We start from the raw sequence: 27,804 nt of genomic DNA on the forward strand, positions 1-27,804 counted from the left end.
GTAGTAAATCTATGGAATTTGCTACCCCAGAGAGTTGTGGAAGCTGCAACACTAAATAAATTTAAAACGGAGATAGACAGTTTCCTAGCTAATAAGGGAATTAGGGGTTACGGGGAGTGGGCAGGGAAGTGGACGTGAGTCTAGGTTCAGATCAGCCATGATCCTATTGAATGGCGGAGCAGGCCCGAGGGGCCGTATGGCCTACTCCTGCTCCTACTTCTTATGTTCTTATGAGCCTACATACAGATTTGTGTGCCAAGGCCCAGCAGAACTCGAGCAAAAAATATCAGTCAGGTTTCTGAATTCAGAATTAGCAAAAATAGCATAAGAATCTTTCCATCATGGTATACTGAACTGGATTAGACTAGCTAATGTCTTTCATCATTAATCATGGCTTTGAAGGGAAGGCCATACATTCTTCTGACCCTCCTAATGATTACCTGTAAAGTACCCCATTGTCCCAATAACTGTTTGCTGTTTGGGTGTTAATTTGCCTTAATAATAGACTCTAATGCAGCCTGGAGGCATGAAGATGTAACAGATGTCACCTTTATATTACTGCAGCACTGTCAATTCCTAACATGTGGGTCTCATACAGCCAATGGAACTGAAATTCAAACTCAGCGGCCTCTGTTCAGCTGAAGGCACTAGAAACCCATTTTGTTCCTGGATATCTTAATCAGTTTCCTATATTGCTGCCTCCCAAAAACTCCCTTCCAAATGTGTTGAATCAGCGTGCTTGCATAGTGGTGAAAAATTGCATTATGGCACAGCATTATGCAGTATTGCCAACTCTCGCGAATTAGCAATTTTTAATGAAAATTTAGCCCAACTCATGATTTAACAGCAAAATCTTGCATTTTGTTCCCCCCCTCGGGGAATGATGCAATGATGCTGGGCGGGAGTTGAACAGCACGGCAGTCCTCCGATTGGTCAGTGCGCAGCAGTGCCACTCAGCATGGGCCACAGTGATTGGAACGCTCCCGGGGGCACACACACAGGGATTGGAAGCTTCAGTAGTGGGTGTTCCATTCCTGCGCCACGTGCACCCAGTGCTCTCTTCACATGCACAATGACCTGTGGCTCGCGTTCCTGGGGACGCGGCCAGAGGCTGCACGTGGTGAGCTGTTTTCACATAGCACTTCAATTCAAAGCATGCAAATGAAAAAGCGTTGAGTGTGCTTCAAGGGCTGAAAGCATTATCAAGAGTGAGATGATGCAAGTGGGAACTGCTACTCGTTCAGAAATGAAAGGAGACACTGTGAACGTCGGGAATGTGAATCAAAAATGGTAGAAATACTTGACTATAATAACCGGGAGCTCACCACGTTGGACTGTTTCAGGAACTCCTTGGCGGCTTTGTTGAACTCATTCTGCAGCTCAGAAAATACTGGGGGTAATATACAGCATGGATTGAGGATTGGTTAACGGACAAAAAACAGAGAGTAGGAATAAACGGGTCATTTTCGGGTTGGCAGGCTGTAACTAGTAGGGTACCGCAAGAATCAGTGCTTGGACCTCAGCTATTCACAATCTACATCAATGATTTGGATGAGGGGACCAAATGTAATATATCCAAGTTTGCTGATGATACAAAGCTGGGTGGGAATGTAAGTTGTGAGGAGGATGTCCAAAGATGTGCGGGTTAGGTTGATTGGCTATGATAAATTGACCTTTAGTGTTAGGGGGATTAAATACGCGGGGATAGGGTGGGATATGTGTTGGTGTAGGGGTTACGGGGATCGGATGGGATATGTGTCGGTGCAGGCTCGATGGGCCGAAATGGCCTCTATCTGCACTGTGGGGTTTCTGTGATTCTGTGATTCTGTGATGCAAGGAGGCTTCAAGGGGATATAGACAGGCTAAGTTAGTGGGCAAGAACATGGCAAATGGAATATAATGTGGAGAAATGTGAAGTTATCCACTTTGGTAGGAAAAATAGAAAAGCAGAATATTTTTTAAATGGTGAGAGATTGGGAAATGTTGGTGTTCAGAGGGACCTGGATGTCCTTGTACACGAATCACTGAAAGTTAACTTGCAGGTACAGCAAGCAATTAGGAAAGCAAGTGGTATGTTGGCCTTTATTACAAGAGGATTTGAGTATAAGAGTAAAGACATCTTACTGCAATTCTATAGGGCCGTGGTGAGACCACACCTGGAGTATTGTGTACAGTTTTGGTCTCCTTACCGAAGGAAAGATATAATTGCCAGAGGGAGTGCAACAAAGGTTCACCAGACTGGTTCCTGGGATGGGGGGGGGTGGAGATTGTCCTATGAGGAGACATTGAGTAGTCTAGGCCTATATTCTCTAGAGGTTAGAAGAATGAGAGGTGATCTCATTGAAACATATAAAATTCTTACAAGGCTTGACAGGGTAGATGCAGGGGGGAGGTTTCCCCTGGCTGGGGAGTCTACAACCAGGAGTCTACAACCAGGGGTCACAGTCTCAGAATAAGGGGTCGTCCATTTCGGACTGAGATGAGGAGAAATTTCTTCTCTTTGGAATCTTTGGAATTCTCTACCCCAGAGGGCTGTGGAGGCTCCGTCGTTGAGTATATTCAAGACAGGAATCAATAGATTTTTGAATATTAAGGGAATCAAGGGATAGTTCAGGAAAGTGGAGATGAGGTAGAAGATCAGCCATGATCTTACTGAATGGCGGAGCAGGTTTGAAGGGCCAAATGGCCTATTCCTGCTCCTATTTCTTACGTTCTTATGTCGTTGGCAATACTGATTATGTACACAAGTCGCCAAGACATCTTCAGCCACACTTCACAAACCTGCGACCTCTACCATCTAGAAGGACAAGGGCAGCAGGTGCATGGGAGCACCATCACCTCCAAGTTCCCTTCCCAGTCACACACCATCCTGACTTGGACATATATCGCCATTCCTTCATTGTCACTGGGTCAAATTCCTGGATGTCCCTCCCTAACAGCCTGTGGGAGCAACTTCACCACACAGGCTGCAACGTTTAAAGTAGAATGCCCACCACCACCTTTTATAATGCCGGCCAGTGACGCCCACAACCTGAGATTGAAAAAAAGAATTTGGGCCAGCCCAACACCTGTTCCTGGCCCATGTTCTATTTTTAATCTTAGATTGAAGATTTTTTTTAATTCATGAAGGGAGAATCAAATCATATCTATTATCTTGTGACTCGGTACTTCTGTAGGCCTGTGGGAGGAGGCTAATTTGGAATAAATGAGACCCAGTGTATGCAATAAGACGGCAGGCGAATAGAGGTACGGGGATAGAATATATATGGGACAGTGATAGAGAGAGGTCAATTTGGCATCACATTTCCAGGGTAAGTATAAAAGCACCAAGAGAGATCCAACAACCACATAGTATTTTGCGTTAATCCCCCACCACTCATTTGCTTGTGGGGTGGAGTTCCACAGGTGCCAGACGCCCCATCATTCAAGAGGCCATTATTCATGTATGAGCCTTAATAGTGAATTGCAGCAGGTTATTCAATTGTGGCGGTTATCACAGCCAACCCAGGCTGCAGTCATGCTCCACTTCCCTCCCAAATTCACAGACCTACTCCACAGGTGGTTATCTAACTTTAAAATGAAAGGCATAATATTTTCAGGCCATTTAATAGATATGCACATGTGACTGGTGAATCAAGTGGAATGTGCTGATTTCCAAGCCCAAATTGCTGATGGGCATTCCCATTACATGTTGTTCTGTACCAGGAACGCTAATTTGTAAAAGCTTCCCCACGTTGTATCTATTTAATCAGTGTGGATCCACCAGCTTGAGGGGACAGATTTTTATCAGTAAGCAGATCAAGGACACTTCCAATGTCCATCAAGATAGTCACTGGATATTATATTACCTTTAGCAGTTGAAGCCATCAAACCACAAAGGCTTACGGAGTAGGAGGTTGTCATTTGGCCCATCGCGTCTGTTGATTTTTTGCTGGAACAATCCAAAAAGTAATCCCACTGCCTCACTCTCTCCCCATAGCCCTGTACCTTTCTCTATTTCAAATGTTTATTCCCTTAAAAGGTGCAATGGCCTCTGCCTCAACCATTTCCTGTGGCAAAGCATTCCCTGCTCCAACAACCCAATCTCTTCATAATTTTAAAAACTTGTATTAAATCTCCTCTTCAGTGTCTCTGCTCCAGTAGAAATAGCCCTGGTATCTCAGGTCTCTTCTCATAACCATAGAAATATTAGAAAATGGTGTAGGCCATTCAGCCCCTCAAGCCTGCTCCGCCATTCAATTAGCTCATGGCTAATCTGCGCCACAACTCCGTCTTTGCTGCATATCCCTTGATACCCAGGCCTAACAGGAACTTACGTATCTCAGTCTTGAAAGCTCCAATTGTCCTTGAATTCTCAGCCTTTTTAGGGAGAGAGTTCCAACTTTCAACTACCCTTTGTGTGAAAAAATGCTTCCTGATTTTGCTCCTAAATGGTCTAGCTCTCATTTTAAGATTATGTCCCTTGTTCTTGAATCCCCCCCCCCCCATCCAGAGGGAATTGTTTCTCCATATCTACCTTATCAACTCGTTTAAAAATTTTAAACACCTCGATCAGATCACCCCTCAATCTTCTACTCTCTAGGGAATATAAGCCAAGTTTATACAACTTGTCCTCATAATGTAACCGTCTAAACCCCATTATCTTAATTATAGTTTCTCATCCCTGACATCATCCTAGTGAAGCTACGCTGTACACTCTTGATGGCTTTAATATCCTTTCTATAATAGGGCATCCAAAAACTGTTCACAGTATTCTGTCCCCTTGTGTAGAAGTGATACATTTTGGTAGAAAGAATGAGAGGAAATATAAACTAAAGGGTACAATCCTAAAGGGGGTGCATGAACAGAGAGACCTAGGGGTATATGTGCACAAATCGTTGAAGGTGGCAGGGCAGGTTGAGAAAGCAGTTAAAAAAGCATACGGGATCCTGGGCTTCATAAGTAGAGGTATAGAGTACAAAAGCGTGGAAATTATGATGAACCTGTATAAAACATTGGTTCAGCCTCAACAGGAGTTTTGTGTCCAATTCTGGGCACCGCACTTTAGGAAGGATGTGAAGGCCTTAGAGAGGGTGCAGAAAAGATTTACGAAAATTATTCCAGGGATGAGGGACTTCAGTTACATGGATAGACTGGAGAAGCTGGGGTTGTTCTCTTTGGAGCAGAGAAGATTGAGAGAAGATTTGATAGAGTTGTTCAAAATCATGAGGGGTCTGGACAGAGTAGATAGAGAGAAACTTGGCAGAAGGATCGAGAACCAGAGGACACAGATTTAAGATGATTGGCAGAAGAACCAAAGGCGACATGAGGAAAAACCTTTTTACTCAGCGAGTGGTTAGGATCTGGAATGCAATGCCTGAGAGGGTGGTGGAGGCAGACTCAATCATGGCTTTCAAAAGGGAATTGGACAAGTACCTGAAGGAAAAAAATTTACAGGGCTCTGGGGAAAGAGCGGGGGAGTGGGACTAGCTGAAGTGCTCTTGCAGAGAGCCAGCATGGGCTCGACGGGCCAAATGGACTTCCTCCGTGCTGTAACCATTCCATGATTCTATGATAATGTTAGTCTAACCATTGCCTTGTACAAATTTATCACCTCTTTAATCTTGTACTGTAAACCTACATGGGTGCTGCCTCAAATCAAAGCCACCCAGGGGTGGAGATGGAGCAGCTAAACGTGAGCACGATTGGCTGCTCTGTAATGACGATCTATGCACCATATTTACACTGATTGATCAAATTGTGACAAAACCAACATTCATCTAGGGTGTACAAGTATACCACCCAAGTACTTGAATCTCCTTTTCCACATCACAGTTTTATAGTTTTACAGGGGTCTTATCTGTACACATATTGTCCATGGCTTTGCAAACAAAAGGGAAATTAGGTGTGGCACCCACCCTGAATTCAGTTAGCCAGGACCACTCCCTGCAGTTAACATTAACTTCCTAGCTTGCACCAGTGCAAAGCATAAAAGTTGAAGCCTGTCCAAAAATGTGTTGCAATTATCTGAAAACACCATTACTTCTGTACAAGTCAAACGCAGAGGGATGAAATGAGGACCAAGGACTAATTACCTATGTGAAACCAATACATTCCTCACTAGTCTAACCAATTGTTTGCTAAAATCAGAAAGCCTGTACCTCGAGTGCTGCAAACTATTATCGTAGGACAATTGCAAGACGTCTGCAAATTTTCACAGAGACAAATGGCCCACTACAATTAACCTTATTAAGTGTCAGCCTTGGCTCAGTGGTAGCACTCTTGCCTCTAGAGTCAGAAGGTTGTGGGTTTAAGCTCCACTCCAGAGACTTGAGCACACAATCTAAGCTGACACTGCAGTGCAGTACTGAGGGAGTGCTGCGCTGCTAGAGGTGCTTTCTTTTGGATGAGACATCTGCCCTTTTGGGTGGATGTAAAAGATCCCATGGCACTATTCGATGATGACCAGGGGAGTTTCTTTGGTGTCCTGGCCAACATTTAGCCCTCAACCTATGCCTTAAAACAGATGATGTAGTCCTTTACCTCACTGCTGTTTGTGGAACCTTGCTGTGCATAATTTGGAGGCCATGTTTCCCTACATTGTAAGAGAATACAATTCAAAATTACTTCATTGGCTGTGAAGCACTTGAGACATCCTGAGGATGTGAATTTTTTTCTTTCTACTGAATGGAATTTTTAAAATTGATGGATTTGCTATTTCCTATCAGACTCATAAAAATTTTATAGCTTTTTGACAATGCTGCCCATTGGAAGATGCCACAGTCTGCTCTGACTTGTGAGAAAGTAGCTTTTCTGTTTCATGACAGTTTTGGTTTCAAATGAGCTAGCATTATCTGGCATTTTGGGTGGAACTGCTAACCTTATTTTGACATCGGTTTCAGTGGAGGATAAAATTATAGCAAATCTTCCAAAATGGGTGTCTTGTGTCTTAATTTTTTTTTAGCTATATGCAAATACACCTATGCTAGGGGATCAGTCATGGCATTGCTCATGGTAAGTGAGATTACCTTAGAAGGACGGGAGCATTACACCATGTAAAACACAATGGGGGTGAAATTGGACATGGGGCACAAAACAGGGGGTATTGCTTCGGTCCAATGTTCCCTCTAATTTTTTTTCGTGCGTGGTCCCTTTAACTGGCTTCAGGGCCCAATCAAATTTTCGCACATGCGCGGTTTCTTCCATGTAGAAGCCGGTGAGCAGCCTGCATGGAACCTCCAGACCGCTGTGCGGCCGCGCAGCTTAGCGGGAACGTTGCATCGGCCGCCTGCTATATGCTCTGCCCGACATTCAGCTCCATTGGCTTCAGTAGAACTGAATATCGGACGTGTGGTGTAAAGGTCAGCAAATGCGATTCTGCCTGTTTTGCGCCTCTGCCCATGTACAATTTCACCCCCAGTAGTCTTCTGCTAAAGTGCAGCTATGTGCAACTTAGTGTGTCTCTTTAAGGCCACGTGGTGTAATTGCTGTGAATTCCTGAGTCATTTGGAACCTAATTGTTCTTTGGCAAATCAATCAGACTAATTTTCTTACCTTAAAAAAAACTTGTTTGAACTATGACTCCTAAAATCAGTTAGAAGATCATTTCCCTGTGCCATGAAAATAGTAGGCTTTCTTTCTCTTTAAAAATTGTTTTTTTTTTTTTAAGTGTAATGTATTAAATTGCTTGTGTAAACACTTGCATTTGTATAGCACCTTTCACATCCTCAGGATATTTCAAGCACTTTCACAGTTAATGAATTACTGTTATGATGTAGGAAAATACAGCAGCTAAGTCCCACAAACAGCAATGAGATAAATGACCAACTAATCTGCTTTGGTGATTTTGGCCAGAACTCTCCAGCTTTTCTGCAAGTCATGGCACAGAATATTTTTACATCCACCTGAGCAGGCCAATGGACCTTGGTTTAATTTTGCAGCTGAAAGACGGCACCTCTGGCGATGCAGTAGTCCGCCAGCACTGTACTGAAGTGCCGGTCTGGATTTTGTGCTCAAGTCCTGTTGTGGGGCTTGAACCTCTGATTCAGAGGTGAGAGTACTACCAATGAGCCAGGCTTGCATTAAACACCTGAAGTGGTGTCTCAAAAATGTTGATATAGTAGTTGATCTCCCGTGGGACTGGTAATGGTAAATTGAATGATATAGGAGCGTTATACGAAGTAGTGTACTATGTTGATGCTAAGATGGAACAGTGTCCATTTAAGGCTACAAAGTCTAATTATTAAGTAAAAACAGAGTCCAAGGCCATTCTAAGTTTTGCTGGTTGGAAAGCACTTGTCAGTTTGAGCCTCAGCTCAGAAGCAAATAGCATTTTATTTGTTTTATATCTGTAATACAATGTGAGATTTTCATATGTTGATATACTGTTTTAATATATTAAAATATATAATATAAACACTGCTGCTTTAAAAGTGGTTTAATGCTCACTTTTTCAATGCATTTCAGCAATTTGCCTAATCATGGTCAGCCAGTAAAATGTACAGTTTAAAACTCAAAAAAATGGCTCTAGGTTTAATCCAGTTGCAGCTGTCTGAAGGGGAAGTTCAGCCTAAAATATGAAGAGGTCACGTCACAAGAATTCCCCAGAGATACAGAGGCTTCAAAATATTAATATTTAGGTCATGGGTCCAGTTGATAACAAAAATGTTTATCAGATAAGCATCAGATCAGATGCAGTTATGGACTGGTGGGATCTAACTAATGCAGAATTCCGCTCCACCCTCCTTCCATATTCAGCAGTGGGTTTTTAAAACCTATTTTATTGAAGAATTGAATGAATAGGAATAGTCCCACAACGCTATGCTGTACATAAAAGGACTGAATGTCGCAACAGCTGCTCAGATCAAAGAAATCCTAAAGAGTAACATGCTTAATAAATCAAAACTGAAATTATACATGTGCTACATTACTTTTTTAAAAATGGACTGTCGCAGGTCCACATAAAGTTATGAAGCAATTCAATGAAAATAAATGCATTTCACAAAATGTTATCATCATCAAAACCCCAAGTGGTTGTAATCTGGGTTTTTTTTCATGTTAGGCCATTATGCTGTCTTGAAGAAATCAAGATAATACAGATGATTTGAAATGATATTTTCAGATGGTGTCTGTCCATCTGGTTTGACTGTGTGGGAAACTGGTGCAGAGACCCATGTTTGACGAAATGTGTTAAATCCCCTTGATGCGTTTGGCTGACTCCAGCGCAATCTCTACACCTTTACCCCGGGTTAGAATTGAAATGTAAACGAGCCGGCAGCTACTCACTCCGCATTTTCCAGCGATTTCCTCTCGATTGCTGCTGACATTTGCTCGGGGAGCCGGTCCGGTCCGGGCGCTGACTATCTGTCCGCTGATGGGTTAGTTACACAGAGCAGCTCTGCAAGGCCCCGAAGCTGCCGCTGGCTTTTTTTTTATATTGCGCTCAGCCCCAGATCACACGTTTCCTTTTCCTCATCACGACTCGGACAATGCGCGGAAATTCGTGTTAAAGCCGCAGCTTTGAAGCGTCGCCAAGGGATCGCTTCCTACAAAACAACACTCATCACTTTTAAAGAGGCAGTGTCCCGCTATTGTTAAAGGCACAGCACACACTAATCGGAGAAACAACTGCAGCATTACAATTACTGAATAGTTTAGAAACTATTGCAACTTTTGCATAAAATATGCATAATATGAGAGCACATGCTACATTCACAGTAAGTAAAAGCTCCTTGCGCAAGGAGCGCACGTCAACCCAAGCACCCCACCCACCCGCCCCTTCAAACACCATCTGCCCCACCTGTGACAGAGACTGTAGGTCCCGCATTGGACTCATCAGTCACCCGAGAACTCATTTTTAATGTGGAAGCAAGTCATCCTCGGTTCTGAGGGACTGCCTAAGAAGAAGCAGTAAAAACATATATAATAGAAGAGATTTTATGGTATAGATGACTTAGAGTCAATTTTTATGATAAAGTTCATTTAATTTGACTCCACTTCTATAATTTAAAATGGTAAAATACTGAATATGATTTTCCTACCAAAATATTCATCTAACACAAGGAAAATAATTATTTTACGGTCAAATGATTAAATGATGAAGCATGGTCATGCCAATGTTATTTCTATCTGCTTATATGGCTTCCTGTTACTATTTGGTTTATATTGATGGAGATAGAGTGCCATTGATGCCATTTTCATATAAGTTACCCATAGTCTGGAGACCTAATAGCCACAACAACAACTTGTATTTATATCACACATTTAATGTAATAAAACGTCCCAAGGGGCTTCACAGGAGCGTTATAAAACAAAATTTGACACTGAGCCACATAAGGAGATATTAGGGCAGATGACCAAAAGCTTGGTCAAAGAGGTAAGTTTTAAAGAAAGAAAGACTTGCATTTATATAGCGCCTTTCACGACCACCGGACGTCTCAAAGCGCTTTACAGCCAATGAAGTACTTTTGAAGTGGAGTCACTGTTGTAATGTGGGAAACGCAGCAGCCAAATTTGCGCACAGCAAGGTCCCACAAACAGCAATATGATAGCAAAATACTGCAGATGCTGGAAATCTGAAATAACAACAGAAAATGCTGGCAAAACTCAGCAGGCCAGGCAACATCTGTGGAGAGAAACAGAGTCGACGTTTCAGGTCGAAGATCCTTCGTCAGAGTTCGACCTGAAACGTTGACTCTGTTTCTCTCCACGGATGTTGCCTGGCCTGCTGAGTTTTTCCAGCGTTTTCTGTTTGTTATTTCCCACAAACAGCAATGTGCTAACGACCAGATAATTTTTTTTGTTATGTTGGTTGAGGGATAAATATTGGCCAGGACACCGGGGATAACTCCCCTGCTCTTCTTCGAATAGTGCCATGGGATCTTTTACGTCCACCTGAGAGAGCAGACGGGGTCTCGGTTTAACGTCTCATCCAAAAGATGGCACCTCTGACAGTGCAGCACTCACTCAGCACTGCACTGGAGTGTCAACCTAGCTTTATGTGCTCAAGTCCCTTCTGACTCAGAGGTGAGTGTGCTACCAACTGAGCCACAGCTGACATTTAAGGAGTGTCTTAAAGGAAGAAAGTGAGGTAGAGAGGCAGAGAGGTTTCAAGAGGGAATTCCAGAGCTTAGGGTCTTGGCAGCTGAAAGCACGGCCACCAATGGTAGATCGATTGAAATCGGGGATGCTCAAGAGGCCAGAATTAGAGGAGCACAGATATCTCGGGGGATTGTGGGGCTGGAGAAGATTACAGAGATAGGGAGGGGCAAGGCCATGGAGGGATTTTGAAAAAAAGGATGAGAATTTTAAAATTGAGGCATTGCTTAACCAGGAGCCAATGTAGGTCTGTGAGCACAGGGGTGATGGGTGAACAGGACCTGATGCGAGTTAGGACATGGGCAACCGAGTTTTGGATGACCTCAAGTTAAGTTTATGGAGGGTAGAACGTGGGAGGCTGGCCAGGAGTGCCTTGGAATAGTCAAGTCCAGAGGTAACAAAGGCATGGATGAGGGTTTCAGCAGCAGATGAACTGAGGCAGGGACTGAGTCATGCAATGTTCCGGGGAATTAGTTTGCGAGGAAATTCTACTGATGTCCTGACCAATATATTTCCTTCATCCAGCATTACTAAAACAGATTATCTGGTCAGGAATCTCTTTGTGTTTGCGAGATCTTGCTGTGCGCAAATTAGCTGCCAAATTTCTGTTCATTACAACAGTGACTACACTTCAAAAAAGTACTTAATTAGCTGTAAAATGCTTTGGGACACCCTGAGGTCATGAAAGGCGCTAGATAAATGCAAGTCTTTCTTTCCTTTATTTTTTCTACGAGTAGCAAACCCAGAAATTCCTCCCACAGAATCTGTATTTTGGAGCAAATATGTGAAACAGCTTTGAATTACTGAACTAACATTTAGATGTACAGCAAACCTTTTCAGCAGCTCCACAATTAAGAAACTTGCCTGTAATACTAAGAGTCCTCATGATTTCACCTAATGTTTAGGTGACCCGGGCTCCTTGATGGCATGCTGAGTGAATGTACCATGTGCTGTGTGACTGAACTAAACAGACATCTCAGGATTAAAGCTTGGTTTGTGCAGAAAGAAAGACTTGCATCTATATAGCACCTTTCACGACCACCGGACGTCTCAAAGCGCTTTACAGCCAATGAAGTACTTTTGAAGTGTAGTCACTGTAGTAATGTAGGAAAGTTAGCTAACCTTAGCTGAAATGGTAGTGTGATCATTAAAATGTTCCTCAATATACCTGAATTAAGGATGGCAATAATCAGTGAGGGATACCACTGCTGGTTCCTATCCAGTAGGTGCCTGGCTATGTATATAGACATCAGGTCAGGACACGATTGGCCTTACCGTGATGTCCCTCCACAGTCACACAGTTTACTGACACTCACTATTGTGTTCACACAACTTGGGCAAAGTACCAGAGCACAGCTAGAACCTATAGAACTTGTAGGACAGGCAAGAAATGAGGCATTCAACAGAAAAAATTAGTGTGCCGGGGGGTGGGGGAGGGAGAGGAATGAAACTCATTCAAATTAATTCAATTCAATTTTATTTGCCATATGTAACCAGTACTAGTACTAGTACAATGGAATGCTTACTCCCCGTAGGGACACGTCAGCTATTCTTACAGCGCCGTGTTCAGAACGTCAGTTCAATGGCTTCCAGTGGCAGTGGGAGCATGATGTCCCTCAGCCGCTCTGTCCTCCTTGTCACCGCGGCCTCCTCCTCACTGTTGCCGGCTCCACGTGTGGTGGCCTGCTTCTCCCACTCACGATCCGACCTCTGGCCGCCATGCCCGGCTCCCCTCCTCCCAGTCGGACTGGGAGCTTCCCGCCATGGAGCTGCCAGCCGACGTGCTGCAGCGGGTCGTCGTGGCTGCTGCTGCTGCTCGTTGCGCTGCGCTGCCTCCGCCCGACTCGCCGACCACATCATCGGGATGTGAATGCTCCGGTCGCCGCAGCCTCCTCCTCACCGTCGCCGGCTCCACGGTCCAACGGCCCGGGGCCTGCTTCTCCCGCTCACGGTCCGGCCTCTGGCCACCATGCTCGGCTCCCCTCCTCCCAGTCGGAATGCCTTCCTGCCGAGGAGCTGCCAGCCGACGTGCTCCAGCGGGTCGTCGTGGCTGCTGCTGCTGCTCGCTGCGCTGCCTCCGCCCAACTCACCGAACACTTCGCTCCGGTTGCGGGAGTGAGCGGCGAGAGCGGGCTGCCCGAAACAGGGAGAGCGCACTAGCACCGGACCGTCTCGGCCGCCATCTTGACTCAAAATTAGACCACAACAACACAATAACTTGTATTTATATAGCGCCTTTAATGTAGTAAAACATCCCAAGGCGCTTCACAGGAGTGTTAGCAAACAAAATTTGACACCGAGCCACGTTAGGACAGGTGACCAAAAACTTGATCAAACAGGTAGGTTTTAAGAAGCGTCTTAAAGGAGGAGAGAGAGCTAGAGAGGCAGAGAGGTTTAGGGAGAAAGACAACTGAATAGTTAACTTATGGCCATTTTGTATTCTATTGAAGAGTTAACTGGTCTTCCTCTATCTCTGGATAAAAATGTTCCACGTTTGCCCATAGAATATCTTTTCTTTATTTAAATTAACATTCTTCCTAAGTTAGACAAAGCAGTTCCATGATTTCAGGTTCCCTAGATTCTAATAGAAGATACCCTCCCCCACTGGACATGGTATGTTATGATGGGTGGGAGACAGAAGGGCCCTTCATTGTGGATGAAGGATGTAACCTAAACAATTCTGGTCTCCTGGAGAGTCAGTTTTGAGATAGGAACTTAGGAACATGCTGCTCAGAATTAGTTACATAAAACCATTTGTGATGGGGTAAAATAATGTAAACTTGGATGATTTCATGATAACCTAACAACTTAGTCTGTTTTGGAATGCACATAAAAAACAGAGAAGCTCATTCAGGACCCAGATGAATATCCACACTCAAGCCAAGTTAATTGTCACTGCCAGTCAGGTCATTTTAGGGCAAGTTTATTAAACAGCTGTTAACTTTAGAACATGTTTCAGATTTGCAACTAGAATTCTTCCCCTCTCACTCATTTTTTCCTCTTGGAATGTTCATGGGTTGCACTAATATTTTCTTTGACAGCGACTGAGGATTAATGGGTTGTTGACAACAGCGATATCCTGCTACCGATGGAACAAATGTGTAATCCACCATCTGCCTCCCCACCCCCCAACTATATGCACAAAAGCACACTGAAAGTTTCTGCAAATTTAGCTGTCGCATGTCCAATAAGCTTACATTAGTAAGCTGAAATCAGCTGGAAAAAAAACTAGCTGTATGTCCTGATTTTCCTATAATTATATTGACTGCTTTTAAGCACTTGTTGTCTTGAAGTCACACATTAAGATTCACCACTTGGGTGATATCAGCAGTTGAGGCTTTCAGGAGAGCGGGGGATAAATTGATGTGGTGCTGGGTGGGGGAGGGGGAGTCAATCCCATTCAAGATAGATAACCCAACTGTTAATTGATACTTATTTTGCATTTTGCTTAGTTAGGAGGTAAACAGCCTTCTTCCTTAGTATAAAAAGGCTCCACAGTTGCCTGTGAAGTATTCTGTTCTTTATGTATGTGCTTTGAGTTAACAAACATTGCCAAATAAATGGCAATTTTTCAAAAAACATGGTATTGATAGATTTGAATTATAAATTGAATTGTATTGATGCTTTTGAAAAAAAGTCACCCAGATAACTTATGGGAATTGTATGGTTTTGCTGGTTGTTATCAGTGAATAATCTGCTATTAGCAATTAATGCAATTCTAAAGCCTAGCTACCATTCACCTGATCTTTGATTTTATGTCATTTTGTGATCATTTCCCTTCTATTATTTTGTTCAGATTTTGTAACGCATCATTAAAAAAAACATTTGTCAAACTATCACTTGGTTAATTTGGTTTCAATCCTAACTCCTTCCCTTGGTCTGCCATCTTAATTTCTGGAAAGCTAAATGATTCTTTTTTTCTCTCACCAATAGTTGTAGCAGCTTCACTGTGGTACATTGGGAGAGAAATTCAACTAGCGCCCGAAACCGAGGTTTCCCTACAGTTCCAAAAGGTCACTCTCCAAAATTTTTGAACTTAGTTAGAGCCAGCCAGCACAGACAAACAAAGGCCTAAAAGCCCACTAGAAGTCTAGAAAGACTGCCCAGAGACTTTCCTGAATGCAGCTTGAAATAATGCTGGTGCAACCTCCTTCCTGCCTGTTGGCGCCAAAGATTAGTGGACAGGTCTAAGAATCAACATAACAGAGCTCCCACAGTTCAATTTGGCAAAAGGGCCCTTAACCAAGCGCAGGAGCCTAATTTTAATATATTCATGAGGCCTTGCTGCTTTCGGGGGGCCGTCCTGGATGACAAAAAGTCCGGCAATCCAATATGGCGACCAGTGCGCTTCTGGGGTAGATTGGGTGCGGGCGATTTTGACCCAATATTCACAGGCACAATGATGATTTTACGCCCAAAAAAAACAGCAAACGTGAATTAAATTTACCCCCCATTGTGTCAATCAGCAGATAGAATTCCACCATTAAACAGCATGAGGTTTCAGCACCGCATATGACATGTTACCCCAGCTCCCATTTCAATGTAATTAGTATGTAATTGTAATATCCTGATCTAAGTTAACTAGCAGAACAGAAAATTGCCAGTGTTAGAAGAATGGAGCAATTAAGTGGGCTAAGTGAGTGGGCAAACATTTGGCAGATGGAGTATAATATGGGAAAGTGCGAGGTTATACATTTTGGCAGGAAAAATAAAAAACAAATTATTATTTAAATGGAGAGAGATTACAAAATGCTACAGTTCAGAGGGACCTGGGGGTTCTTGTGCATAAAACACAAAAAGTTGGCATGCAGATACAGCAAGTAATCAAAAAGGCAAATGGAATGTTGGCCTTTATTTCAAGGGGGTTGGAGTATAAAAACAGGGAAGTCCTGCTACAACTGTACAGGGTATTGGTGAGACCACACCTTGAGTACTGCGTACAGTTTTGGTCTCCTTATTTAAGGAAGGGTATACTTGCATTGGAGGCAGTTCAGAGAAGGTTCACTCGGTTAAGCAGTTCAGAGACGATTCACTCGGTTAATTCCAGAGATGAGGGGGTTGACTTATGAGGAAAGGTTGAGCAGGCTGGGCCTATACTCATTGGAATTTAGAAGAATGAGAGGTGATCTTATTGAAACATATAAAATACAGAGGAGGCTCGACAAGGTAGATGTAGAGAGGATGTTTCCCCTCATGGGGAAATCTAGAACTCAGGGGCACAGTTTTAGAATAAAGGGTCGTCCTTTTAGAATCGAGATGAGGAGGAATTTCTTCTCACAGAGGGTCGTAAATCTGTAGAATTCTCTGCCCCAGAGAGCTGTGGAGGCTGGGTCATTAAATACATTTAAGGTGGAGATAAGATTTTTGCAAGATAAGGGAGTGAAGGGTTATGGGGAGCGGGCGGGGAAGTAGCTTTGAGCCCAAGATCAGCCATGATCTTATTGAATGGCGGAGCAGGCTCGAGGGGTCAAGTGGCCTAATCCTGCTCCTATTTCTTATGTTCTTATGTTCTTAAAACTCTATTCTGCCAACACACAATTTTCAAACTCTTGGAAACAGCCAAAGATGTGAAAAGGATATGAAGTCCAGAAGGCCAAGCTGCACTCAAGCTACCAATGATCTTACCACAAACGCCATTGAACTTTTTTTTGTGAAAATGCAAAAACTATGGCCGGAATTTTCTGTACCTGCGCGGGTCGGGTGCGGGTGGTCGCCGTGGCGGGTCGCAACCCCGCTGCTCATTCCATTCTGCTCCTGAGATCGACTTTCCGCTAATGGCGCCTATTAAGGCTGCCCTGCGTGTTACCCGGCCCTATTAAATGTTGCGGATCTGATGACATCATCGATGATGCGTTTTCAGCTGGGATATTTAAAGGAGTCATGGCCACATTGCATTTGAAGGTTTATCTCAGAGTGTGCAGCCACAGTACAGCAGCATTGGAGTGTTCCAAACACTTGGAAACATGATTGCACAAAGGCAGAGGGCTGCACTCAGGTTCTCAGATGACTCCTTCCATGTGCTTGTGGAAATAGTGAGAGCACGCAGGGAGGTCCTCTTCCCTTCGGATGGGCAGAAGAGATCTCCCCAGCAGACCAAAGGAGTCCGGCTCCCAGTAGCAGAGGAGGTCAACAGCAGGGATGTTGTCAGGAGGACCTGGGTGCAGTGCCGGAAACACTTCAATGATCTCATTAGATCAGGAAAGGTGAGTGCAAAGCCACACTCAACTTCATCCTGTTGTGCCTCTCATCACATTCCCATCACTCTGCCTTCCCAAGCCTACTCCTGCACATCATTACTCACACCAACATACCTTGCACATTCACCCATCCCTCTCTCTATCTGCATTAACACATCCCCATCTGACTAGCCACCCCTCACACTCACCCTCATCCTAGTGCAATCATACCAACTAACAACACACAAGGAGACCATTTGGCATTGGCACGACACTCCATCATACTCACCCTCTAAAGATGTTATAGAAACATAGAAGATAGGAGCAGGAGTAGGCCATTCGGCCCCTCGAGCCCGCTCCGCCATTTAATGAGATCATGGCTGATCATCCAAATTCAGTACCCTGTCCCTGCTTTCTCCCCATATCCCTTGATCCCTTTAGCCTCAAGAAATATATCCATCTCCTTCTTGAATATATTTAATGAATTGGCCTCAACTGCCCTGTGTGGCAGAGAATTCCACAGGTTCACCACTCTCTGGGTGAAGAAATTCCTCCTCATCTCAGTCCTAAATGGCTTACCCCTTATCCTTAGACTGTGACCCCTGGTTCTGGACTCCCCGGCCATCGGGAACATCCTTCCTGCATCTAGTCTGTCTAGTCCTGTTAGAATTTTATAAGTTTCAATGAGATCCCCTCTCATTCTTCTAAACTCTAGTGAATATAAGCCTAATCGACCCAATCAATCCATCCATTCCTTACACACATTCCATTACTCTCACTCAATCTTCCTTTTTTTGCCTCCTTGCAGGAGAAGAGCCCACAATAAGAGAGAGATGTGAGAACCGGAGGTGGCACGCCATCATTGGCCACCTTAACTGCAGCAGAGGAGGTCGCCCTGGAAGTCTCAGGAGTCACAGAGCAGCTGGAGGTAGGAGACGGAGAGAGGGGGACATCTCAGCAACCTGGTGACAGAATTACATCTCATACAGCCACATGGCAGTGTCCTAGGCCCAACCATCTTCAGCTGTTTCATCATTGACCTTCCCTCCATCATAAGGTCAGAAGTGGGGATGTTCGCTGATGATTGCACACTGTTCAGCACCATTCGAGACTCGTCAGATACTGGCGCAGTCCATGTCCATATGCAGCAAGACCTGGACAATATTCAGACTTGGGCTGACAAGTGGCAAGTAACATTCGCACCCCACAAGTGCCAGGCAATGACCATCTCCAACAAGTGAGACTCTAACCATCTCCCCTTGACATTCAATGGCATTACCATCGCTGAATCCCCCACTATCAACATCCTGGGGGTTACCATTGATCAGAAACTGAACTGGACCAGCCATATAAATACTGTGGCTACAAGAGCAGGCCAGAGGCTGGGAATTCTGCGGCGAGTGTCTCACCTCCTGACTCCCCAAAGCCTTTCCACCATCTACAAGGCACAGGTCAGGAGTGTGATGGAATACTCTCCACTTGCCTGGATGAGTGCAGCTCCAACAACACTCAAGAAGCTCGACACCATTCAGGATAAAGCAGCCCGCTTGACTGGCACTCCATCCACCACCTTCAACATTCACTCCCTCCACCACCGGCGCACTGTGGCTGCAGTGTGTACCATCTACAAGATGCACTGCAGCAACTCGCAAAAGCTCCTTCAACAGCACCTTCCAAACCCGCGACCTCTACCACTTAGAAGGACAAGGGCAGCAGACGCATGGGAACATCACCACCTACAAGTTCCCCTCCAAGCCACACACCATCCTGACTTGGACCTGTATCGCCGTTCCTTCACTGTCGCTGGGCCAAAATCCTGGAACTCCCTTCCTAACAGCATTGTGGGTGTACCTACACCATATGGACTGCAGCGGTCAAGAAGGCGGCTCACCACCATCTTCTCAAGGGCAATTAGGGATGGGCACTAAATGCAGGCCTAGCCAGCGACGCCCATATCCCATCAATAAATTTTTAAAAAAATCACTCATATGGGGACTGATGTCAGCAGCAAGTGAATGTTCATCATGTGCATAATGGTATTGTTACCCATTCTTGATATGACATTTCTAAATCATCTCTTTACTCTCCCACAGGTCCATCAAGAGCCCCACCCCCACTGTCCAGGAGGAAAAAGAAAAAAAGAAAGACCTGCATTTATATAGCGCCTTTCACAACCACCGGAAGCGCTTTACAGCCAATGAAGTGCTTTTTGAAGTGCAGTCACTGTTGTAATGTAGGAAATGCAGCAGCCAATTTGCACAAAGCAAGCTCCCACAAACAGCAATGTGATAATGACCAGATAACCTGTTTTTTAGATGTTGATTGAGGGATAAATAGTGGCCAGGACACCGGGGATAACTCCCCTGCTCTACTTCAAAATAGTGCCAAAGGATCTGTTACATCCACCTGAGAGAGCAGACAGGGCCTCGGTTTAACGTCTCATCTGAAAGACAGCACCTCCGACAGTGCAGCACTCCCTCAGCACTGCGCTGGAGTATCAGCCTAGATTTTTTTGTGCTCAAGCCTCTGGAGTGGGATTTGAACCCATAACCTTCATGACTCAGAGACGAGGGTGCTACCAACTGTGCCACAGCTGACAGGAAGAGGAAGACAACTCCTCAGAGGAGCCTCCAGCCTCTGAGGGCGCACCATCACCAGACATAAGCGCACCCAGCACCAGCACAGATACGCACACCTTGGTGGGTCCCACATGAGATAGAGTAGTGTTGTCACCTGGTGTCTCACAAGTCACAAGTGAGCAAGAGGAGATGGTGGAGACAGGGACAGCAGTGGAGACTTCTCGCCAGAGGGTGCAGGATGCTCCCAGCTCTGCTCAGCTGCATGCATACGTTGAGCCTCGAGAGCCGTCCAGAAAGAGGGCGATCCTGGAGGTGCAGCAAGAAGCGCAGGAGGCTTTGACAGGTTTTGCGACCATGATGACTGCAAATGTGCAGAGAATGGAGAAGTCCATCTCCAACATGAGCACCATTGTGTCGCAGGCGATGGTGACTGTAGGCTCTTCCACGAAAAGGATGGCCACCTGCATGGAGCAGCTAATGCGCCACTCACAGGAGCACATGGAATCTATGGAGAATAGATGGCTATCTACTGAGAATAGATGGCAGACACTCATAGACCTCCTGTCTAGGAGGGATGTCAAAGTAGACGTGGGTCCTCATGGCCCCACTGCTGTGCAGCAAGGTGCTCTCCAGCTCCCTAGCAGGGAAGTGCGGGTGGCCCATGAGAGGGATGATGGTGAGAGGGGACATGGAAAAGGGGGCTCCTCTCAAAGCGCTGACACTTCTCCCCCATTGCCTCCCCCTCAGTCAGAGCCCCACATGCATCCTCAGATCGCGATGGCCGAGTTTGCCCCTGTACAGTCGCAGGAGGAGCAGACTTTGGCGGGGCCATCACAGGCTCCAAGACCCAGAGGACGTCTGCCAAATGTGTCTATGCAGTCGCAGCAGGGAAGTGAGCAGGCTGCCTCTATCTCTGCTGAAGCCACAGGGATCGCACCTCGTAGAAGCACACCTAAGAAAAAGATGACACACAAGTAGATGCACAAGGGTAAGCACTTGGGTGTTTTAATAACTGTGTGAAGTTTTCATTAATGTGATGTCACGGATAAAAATTCTTATTTTCACCACTTTAACTCATGCCAATTGTGTCTGCAACTTTGGAAGTGACTTAGTGAGTTGGAGTGAATGGTGAGGCATAACGTTACCTCCAGCAATGGTGGTCAGTGTGAAAGGAATGGCCAGGTCATTGTAGGGATGTTTTATTGTGTTGCTGTTGGGTGGTGGGAACCTGGCGCAGCATGTGGCAGCCACATGGGTGTAATGCCTGAAGTTAAGTAAATCTGGCCATGATGAGGCCATCCCTGGCCTCCTGGGCAGCAATGTGCTCGGGTCCTGCTGCTCCTCGTCTTCCACCTGATGCTCCTCCTCCTCCTCTTCCTCTGAAGAGGCTGTGCGCTCAGAGCCTTGCTCCTCATGCAGTGCTAATCCTCGCTGCTGCGCTATATTGTGCAGGGCGCAGCAGACCATGATGATTCTGGAGACTCTGGCTGGTGTGTACTGAAGGGCTCCTCCAGATCTGTCAAGGCATCTGAAGCGCATTTTCAACATGCCTCTTGTCTGCTCTATGTCACATCTGGTGGAAATGTTGTTTCATTATATCTCTCCTCAGCCTCAGTACTTGGCCTCCTCAAGGGTGTCATGAGCCACATCTTCAGTGGATAGCCCTTGTCTCCAAGCAGCCAGCCGGAAAGTCTGTTTGGAGGAGCGAAGAGCTGAGGGAGGGTGGACTGGCGCAGGACAAAAGAGTCATGGCAGCTGCCAGGGAATTTGGGGCACACATGCATGATGATCTTCCTATGGTTGCAGACAAGCTAAACATTGAGGGAGTGGAAGCCCTTGCGGTTCACAAAGATTCCTGGGTGATGATAGGGTGCCCTGATGGTCACATGTGTACAGTCACTGACACCCTGCACCCGTGGGAAGCCAGCCACAGCGGCAAAGTCAAGCGCCCGCTCAGTAACACTGGCTTCATCAGTGGAAAAGTTGATATAATTGGCTGACTTGTCAAAGAGGGCATCTGTGACCTGTGTGATACATCTGTGGGCGGTCGACTGCGAGATGCCACAAATATCTGCTGCAGATCCCTGAAAGGAGCCTGAGGTGAAGAAGTTGAGGGCGCTGGTGACTTTGACAGCCACTGGTAAGGCGTGTTTGGGCAGCAGGTCTTGCTCCAGCAATCTGCAAATGTCTGCGATGACCTGGTGTGATAGCCTGAGCCTCCTTTGGCACTGCTGCTCAGTCATGTTGAGGAAGCTCAACCTCTGCCTGTATACACTGTGTTGGGGGTATCGTCTCCTGCGCGGTGCAGCCCTGCGCTGATGCCCTCTGTCATGTGCAGCATCAGGTTGGTTGTTGTTGTTGTTGTTGGTGCTGCTGGTGTGCCTGGTGCTGCTGGTGTTAGGGCTCATTGAGGTCCGATTCTGAGGACCAAGGAGAGACAGTATAAACGGCACCCATGCTTATGTCATAGATGGCAGCTCAAGTAGAGATGACAGAAGCAATCTGTTAATGGTGCGATAGGTTGTACCAATGAAATGACAGTGGAACCTGGCTTTGCTGAAAAGACTTGCAACCTCTAGAAAGCTAAATCTGTGCTGATAATGCATTCGGCCACAGCATCTGCCTTAGGAAAGTAAGCAGGTGTCATGTGGGAGTATTTATTGTGCTTTCAATGTTGTGCAGTAATGAGTTCCATCAATGGTCACTGAACTTCCGCCTCAGGTTCACAGACGTGGTTCCCGAGCTGCGTGATTCCCGTGGTCATCCAGGGAAATTTGAAAGTTAGGGTTAAAAAGATTAAAAGGGTCTGACAGGCACCTAATAATCATCTGAATTAGTTCGGCTGCCTCTGCCATTCGGGTCACTACCGCGTTGGCAAATGCGCCCAAGGGAAAGGCGCGTGGGTGCGGGATAACGGTGGGTTCCCGACCCGCTCCAAGTTATTTCAAATTGCCTTCCCGACCCGCTTCCAATCCTGCCCGCATGGATGTCAGAACATTCCGGGCTATCAGTCAAGCAGTAATATATGACGTCAGAATTGAAAAATGTCAGGGATTAGGTGCAAATTGATGTAAATTGTGTTGCAATTTATTTTGACTGCAATGTGATGGGCACTGCATCATCTGAGGTGCTACATCTACAAAAGGCTCATATGCATATTCAGGCTATTAGCTCAGTTAAAAAATAATTATTTTGGGGATATCAAGCAATTCCTAAACAGTGGATTATGTCTGAAATAAAAACAGAAAATGCTAGAAATACTCAGCAGGAAAAGCAGCATCTGTGGAGAGAGAAACAGAGTTAATGGGGTCGATTTTAACTCAGCCGTGAGGCGGGCTTTGAGGCGTGTGGGGGGTAAAAATCGCAAAAACTGGGGGTCGGGACCCACCCGCCTGGTTCCCGACCCCGAGCCATTTTAACCCAGGTGTGTCTGATGGTCACGAAGCAGTCCCGCCTCCAACAGGCGGGACTGGTCTTTAAGGCCCTTAATCAGCAATAATTGGCCTTTATAATCCCATTTTAACAGGCCCTTGCATTTTTAACCCTTTTCCCACGTAAAACACGCCTGGTGGGGATCATGCCTGTGAAACCTGGTGTGAGCACTATTGGCTTGCTGACTATCAGCTGCAGGCCAACCATTAAAGAGGAGATTTGATCAGTCATCATTTGCAGGTGGCAGGACTTTGTTGTTTCAGGCCTGGGGCAACTTTTACCAGGTTGAACCACACCTGTGGAAGGTTGGAGCCTCACACACTTCTCCAGTGTGACCTCCTGGGAAACCCCGCTCGCCACCTTCATTCAGCGCTTCCTCAACGGAGGCATATACCAGAAGTATGGGAGCCATTTATTTCCTTCCCTTCTGGGCATTAGATGAGCTCGAACACCAGCCGTGGCACCAGCAGAACCAGGAACAACAGCAGCAGCAACAGGAGCGCCAGGCTGCAGCTCACCCACCTGAAGCTGCACAGGCCAGAAGGGGCCAGCGCTTGGAAGTGGCTTGAGAGCACCTTGCTGCACATCAGGGGGCCATGGGGACCCGTATCTGCACTGGCAGTCCTACTCAGAAGGACTTCCATGACGGTCTGGTTTCTCTGTTCAATAGATGCCCATCGCTCCTCAAGAGATGTCATTCTATTATGAACACTCACCATGTTTTCCATACCCTGGCGACTTATCTCCTCCATGGAGGTTGCCATCCTTTCCATGGTGATGCGTTCATGCGCCAATGACTCCACAAAGGCTCTGCTCATGTTCGCTATGGACTCCTCCATTCACTCCACACTCACATCGACCCTGGAGACAAAACCTGCCAGAGACTCCTGCATCTGTTCCTGGAGTTCCAGTCCCGCTGATCTTATGGATGGACCCAGAGGCAGAGGGTCGACATGCAGCTGAGCCGAGCTGGCAGAGTCCTGCGCCCTCCGACTAGCACTCTCCACTGCTGTCCCTGTCTCCACAATCTGCTGATGCTCACTTGTGAGCTGTGATACACCAGGTGACAACACTACTCTATGTCCCGAAGGTCCTACCGAGGTGTGAGTGTCTGCGCTGGTGCTGGATGCGCTGAATTGTGCTGACGCTGCGCCCTCAGAGGTTGCAGATTCCTCTGAGTAGTCTGGAAGCTCAGGCTCTTCCTCCTGGCTAGTGGGGACGGGGGGCTCTCGATGGTCCTGTGGGGGAGTAAAGGAAAGAGTTAGAGATGTGAGGTCAAGGTTACATGCACATTGCATATTGCAGATTATCATAGGTCCATCTGTTATAGCTTCAGAATCATTATCAGCAACTCATGCAATGTCAATGAGAGAGATGGAAAACTATTCTGTCACCAGCTTGCTGTGATGCACCCCTCTGTCCGTCCCTCACTTGCGCCTCATCCTCCAGTCCTACGATCTCTAGGACCGATTCCTCCCAGGGGGTGAGGTGGGTTACTAATGGTGGCCTTCCTCCTGTCCTCGCTCGTTCTCTTTTATTGTGAGCTCTCTTTTCCTGCAATGAGGGAGACAAGTGGAGTTTGAGTCAGAATGAAGGAGTGAGTGTAGAGAATCCATAGCATTGATGCTTAGAAGGAGACAAAGATGGAGTGAGGTGGCAAGACCAAGGGCTCTCCCTGTGTGTTGTCAGTTGTTTTCATAGCATCAGAGTGATAGGGAGTGTGAGGGCTGCATAGTTGAATAGTTAGGTGAATGTGAGCATAGAGAGAAAGGGAATGGGTAAGGGTGCATGGATGTCAGTGTCAAGTGGGATGTGGAGGAAGAGATTGCTAAAGCTGAGTGCTGGTGAGGAGAGGCAATGGAGATCAGATTGAGAGTGATGGGAACTTCATACTCACTTTTCCAGTGCGCTGAAGGTCATGAAATCTCTTCCTGCACTGTATCCAGGTTCTGCGAGTAGCCGATAAGGAGTTGACCTCCTCTGCCACTTGCAGCCACGCAGCCTTTGTCTGCTGGGGAGGCATCTTCCTCCCTGATGAAGGGAAGAGCACCTCCTTGTGAGCTCTTGCTCCCTCCACTAAAGCCTGCAGGGCAACGTCGTCAAAACGGGGTGCAGACCTCGGTCTTTCTCTTGCCATTCTGCTTCCAGCTCAGTGTATCAGCAAATGCCAAAAGGTTGGCAGCCTGCAGAAGAAGCAAGGCTTGTTGCAGACCCTAAATGCAGCAGCAATAATGACGTCATATTAAGCGACTTTCTGACTGGAAATACTCATTTGCCAAGGGTTCCCACACGTTGGAAATCAATTGGCCAATTGAGTTAAAATTGCATCAATCTCACACACCCATTTAGATTCGTGTGGGAAACACCAAATTCAGGGAACCCGACAATTCCCCACACCTGAGTTAAAATCGACACCAACATTTCAGGTCGATGACCTTTCATCAGAACTGGAAAAATTTATAGATGTAACAGTTTTTAAGCAAATACAGAGGCAGGGAAAGAAGGGAGGAGAGGAAAGAACAAAAGGGAAGGTCTGTGATAGGCTGGAAGGCAGGAGAGATTACATTTCAAAAGGGATGATGGTGCAAGGCAAAAGAGGATTATGTCTATTGAGTTAACCAATCCGCTGGGGTAAAAGAATTGAGTTACTCTTAAAGCAAATTTATCGATTGCATGTTAAGCATAGATAGGAGCACCGTGGCTATGTATCTGTCATTACAGCCACTGTCAGGAAAAAAAAGAACTGAAACAGAGTGGGCAGCACGGTGGCATAGTGGTTAGCACTGTTGCCTCACAGCGCCAGGGACCCGGGTTTGAATCTGGCCTCAGGCGACTGTCTGTGTGGAGTTTGCACATTCTCCCCATGTTTGCATGGGTTTGCTCCAGTTTCCTCCCACAGTCCAAAGATGTGCAGGTTAGGTTGATTGGCTATGATAAATTGACCCTTAGTGTTAGGGGGATTAAATACGTGGGGTTACAGGGATAGGGTGGGATATGTGTTGGTGTAGGGGTAACAGGGATCGGGTGGAATATGTGTCGGTGCAGGCTCAATGGGCCAAAATGGCCTCTATCTGCACTGTGGGGTTTCTGTGATTCTGTGAAATGACCCTCTATGAAGTTCACAGCATATTTATTATGTTATAAAAATCAGGAACATCCAACTGATTGCAAAGCTATCATCTTTTTTGCTTTGCTTTTGCGATTTGAAATCTTTGGAACCTCTCAATGCCATTACTACCTTCTGACCCCTCTCATTTATGAATTTCTCTGTATATTCAGCAACATACTGTCCTTATTCTGTTTGGGAAAAAAATGTTTTACTAATGTATGTTAAGTGTGGTTGTATCCTTTCATTTTTATCATTATTGTCTTTGACCAATTTTGCAGCCTTTTCTGAGTAACAGGTATCTGGGAGCTGACTAATGGCTTAGTGATTAAATGTTGTGTGCGGTGTATCACTGAGCCATACAGGCCAAAATTGTTCCAGGTTTGATCCCCGCTTTTATTTCAGTGCAAATGACAGTGGAAGTACGACAACTGTCCTCAGCATCCTGGTGCAAGGTAGAGGGAAAGTACACAAGGTTGCTGCTCCTGATCACTGTCTAATGACCTCCGACAGAAAACAGGTGGGCTCCACTGTTGAATAGCCCACATGCTTACTGTCCAGGCTCACACGTAAAGACTGTCCACTTAGGAGAGGTATAGGAGAGTTTCAGGCATTTGTGGAACAACAACACAGCATGAGTCTGTCGCTGGCCTAAATAGCTTCCCTGTTAGCCTACATAGTAACAGTCACTGCACTCAAAAGTAATTAATTGTGTAAAAAGCACTTTGAGGTGCTTCAATGCGATAAGATGCTATACAAGTGTAAGTCTTACTATTATTTACCTTTGGGAAAGGAGGGAAGAAAACTAGGTGGAAAATAGTTTTATAATAGTATCAATTATTTTATTTTGTACATTGCATCATATTCATCAACATTGCCATATTTATTGTGTAAAGTTAACAATTAATTTTAAACAAAATCAACTGTAGATTGTATATTATAAATAATAACAACAAACACTTGGTCATTTAAGCCAGCAATTCAATTGTCTTGTTCTACTGACATTTATAATTAGCTTTCATTCTCAGTGAGGTCACCAGAACTGGCCAACTGAATTTTTACCTTATAACTCATCGCAAACTATTATTCTAAGTTTATTTGTTAAACCTTCAAGGCCCTTTGTATACCTGAAATGTAATTTACATTGGTTATTGAAACCCAGCTAAGTACCTTATACAGTGAACACCGAGGAACCAGTTTGTTGTGTTTACGCTCTTGTGTGTGCCAAGAGACTGAACACCCAGCAGGGTGTGTCAGTTGAGGCAGTGATAAACATACCAACTTATCTGTTTTTCATATAATGTGACTTCCAAGTAAAGTTACTTGTCAGTCATCCTGACTGGGGATTTGGCCCAATAGATATTGGATAAAGTCATGGAAATGCTACAGACATCTGAAATGGAGACTGTTGAGGTCCTTGGCTTTCCAAAAAGAT

General features: G+C 45.5%; 1 protein-coding gene across 1 annotated transcript in view; it reads right to left on the minus strand.

The window, feature by feature from the left end:
- The window catches only part of lmo2 (LIM domain only 2 (rhombotin-like 1)), a 23,321-nt gene extending 13,638 nt beyond the window's left edge, over positions 1-9,683 (minus strand). Inside the window, exon 1 of the mRNA XM_086008047.1 lies at positions 9,265-9,683. Within this exon, the coding sequence (XP_085864173.1) occupies positions 9,265-9,305 (41 nt within the window). The 5' untranslated portion in view covers positions 9,306-9,683. The remainder of the gene's footprint in view (positions 1-9,264) is intronic.
- Between the last annotated feature and the right edge of the window lie 18,121 nt (positions 9,684-27,804).

This window comes from Somniosus microcephalus, chromosome 15 (assembly GCF_052327205.1).
Source record: "Somniosus microcephalus isolate GS21.2 chromosome 15, FLI_Smic_1.0, whole genome shotgun sequence".
NCBI classification, from domain to species: domain Eukaryota; kingdom Metazoa; phylum Chordata; class Chondrichthyes; order Squaliformes; family Somniosidae; genus Somniosus; species Somniosus microcephalus.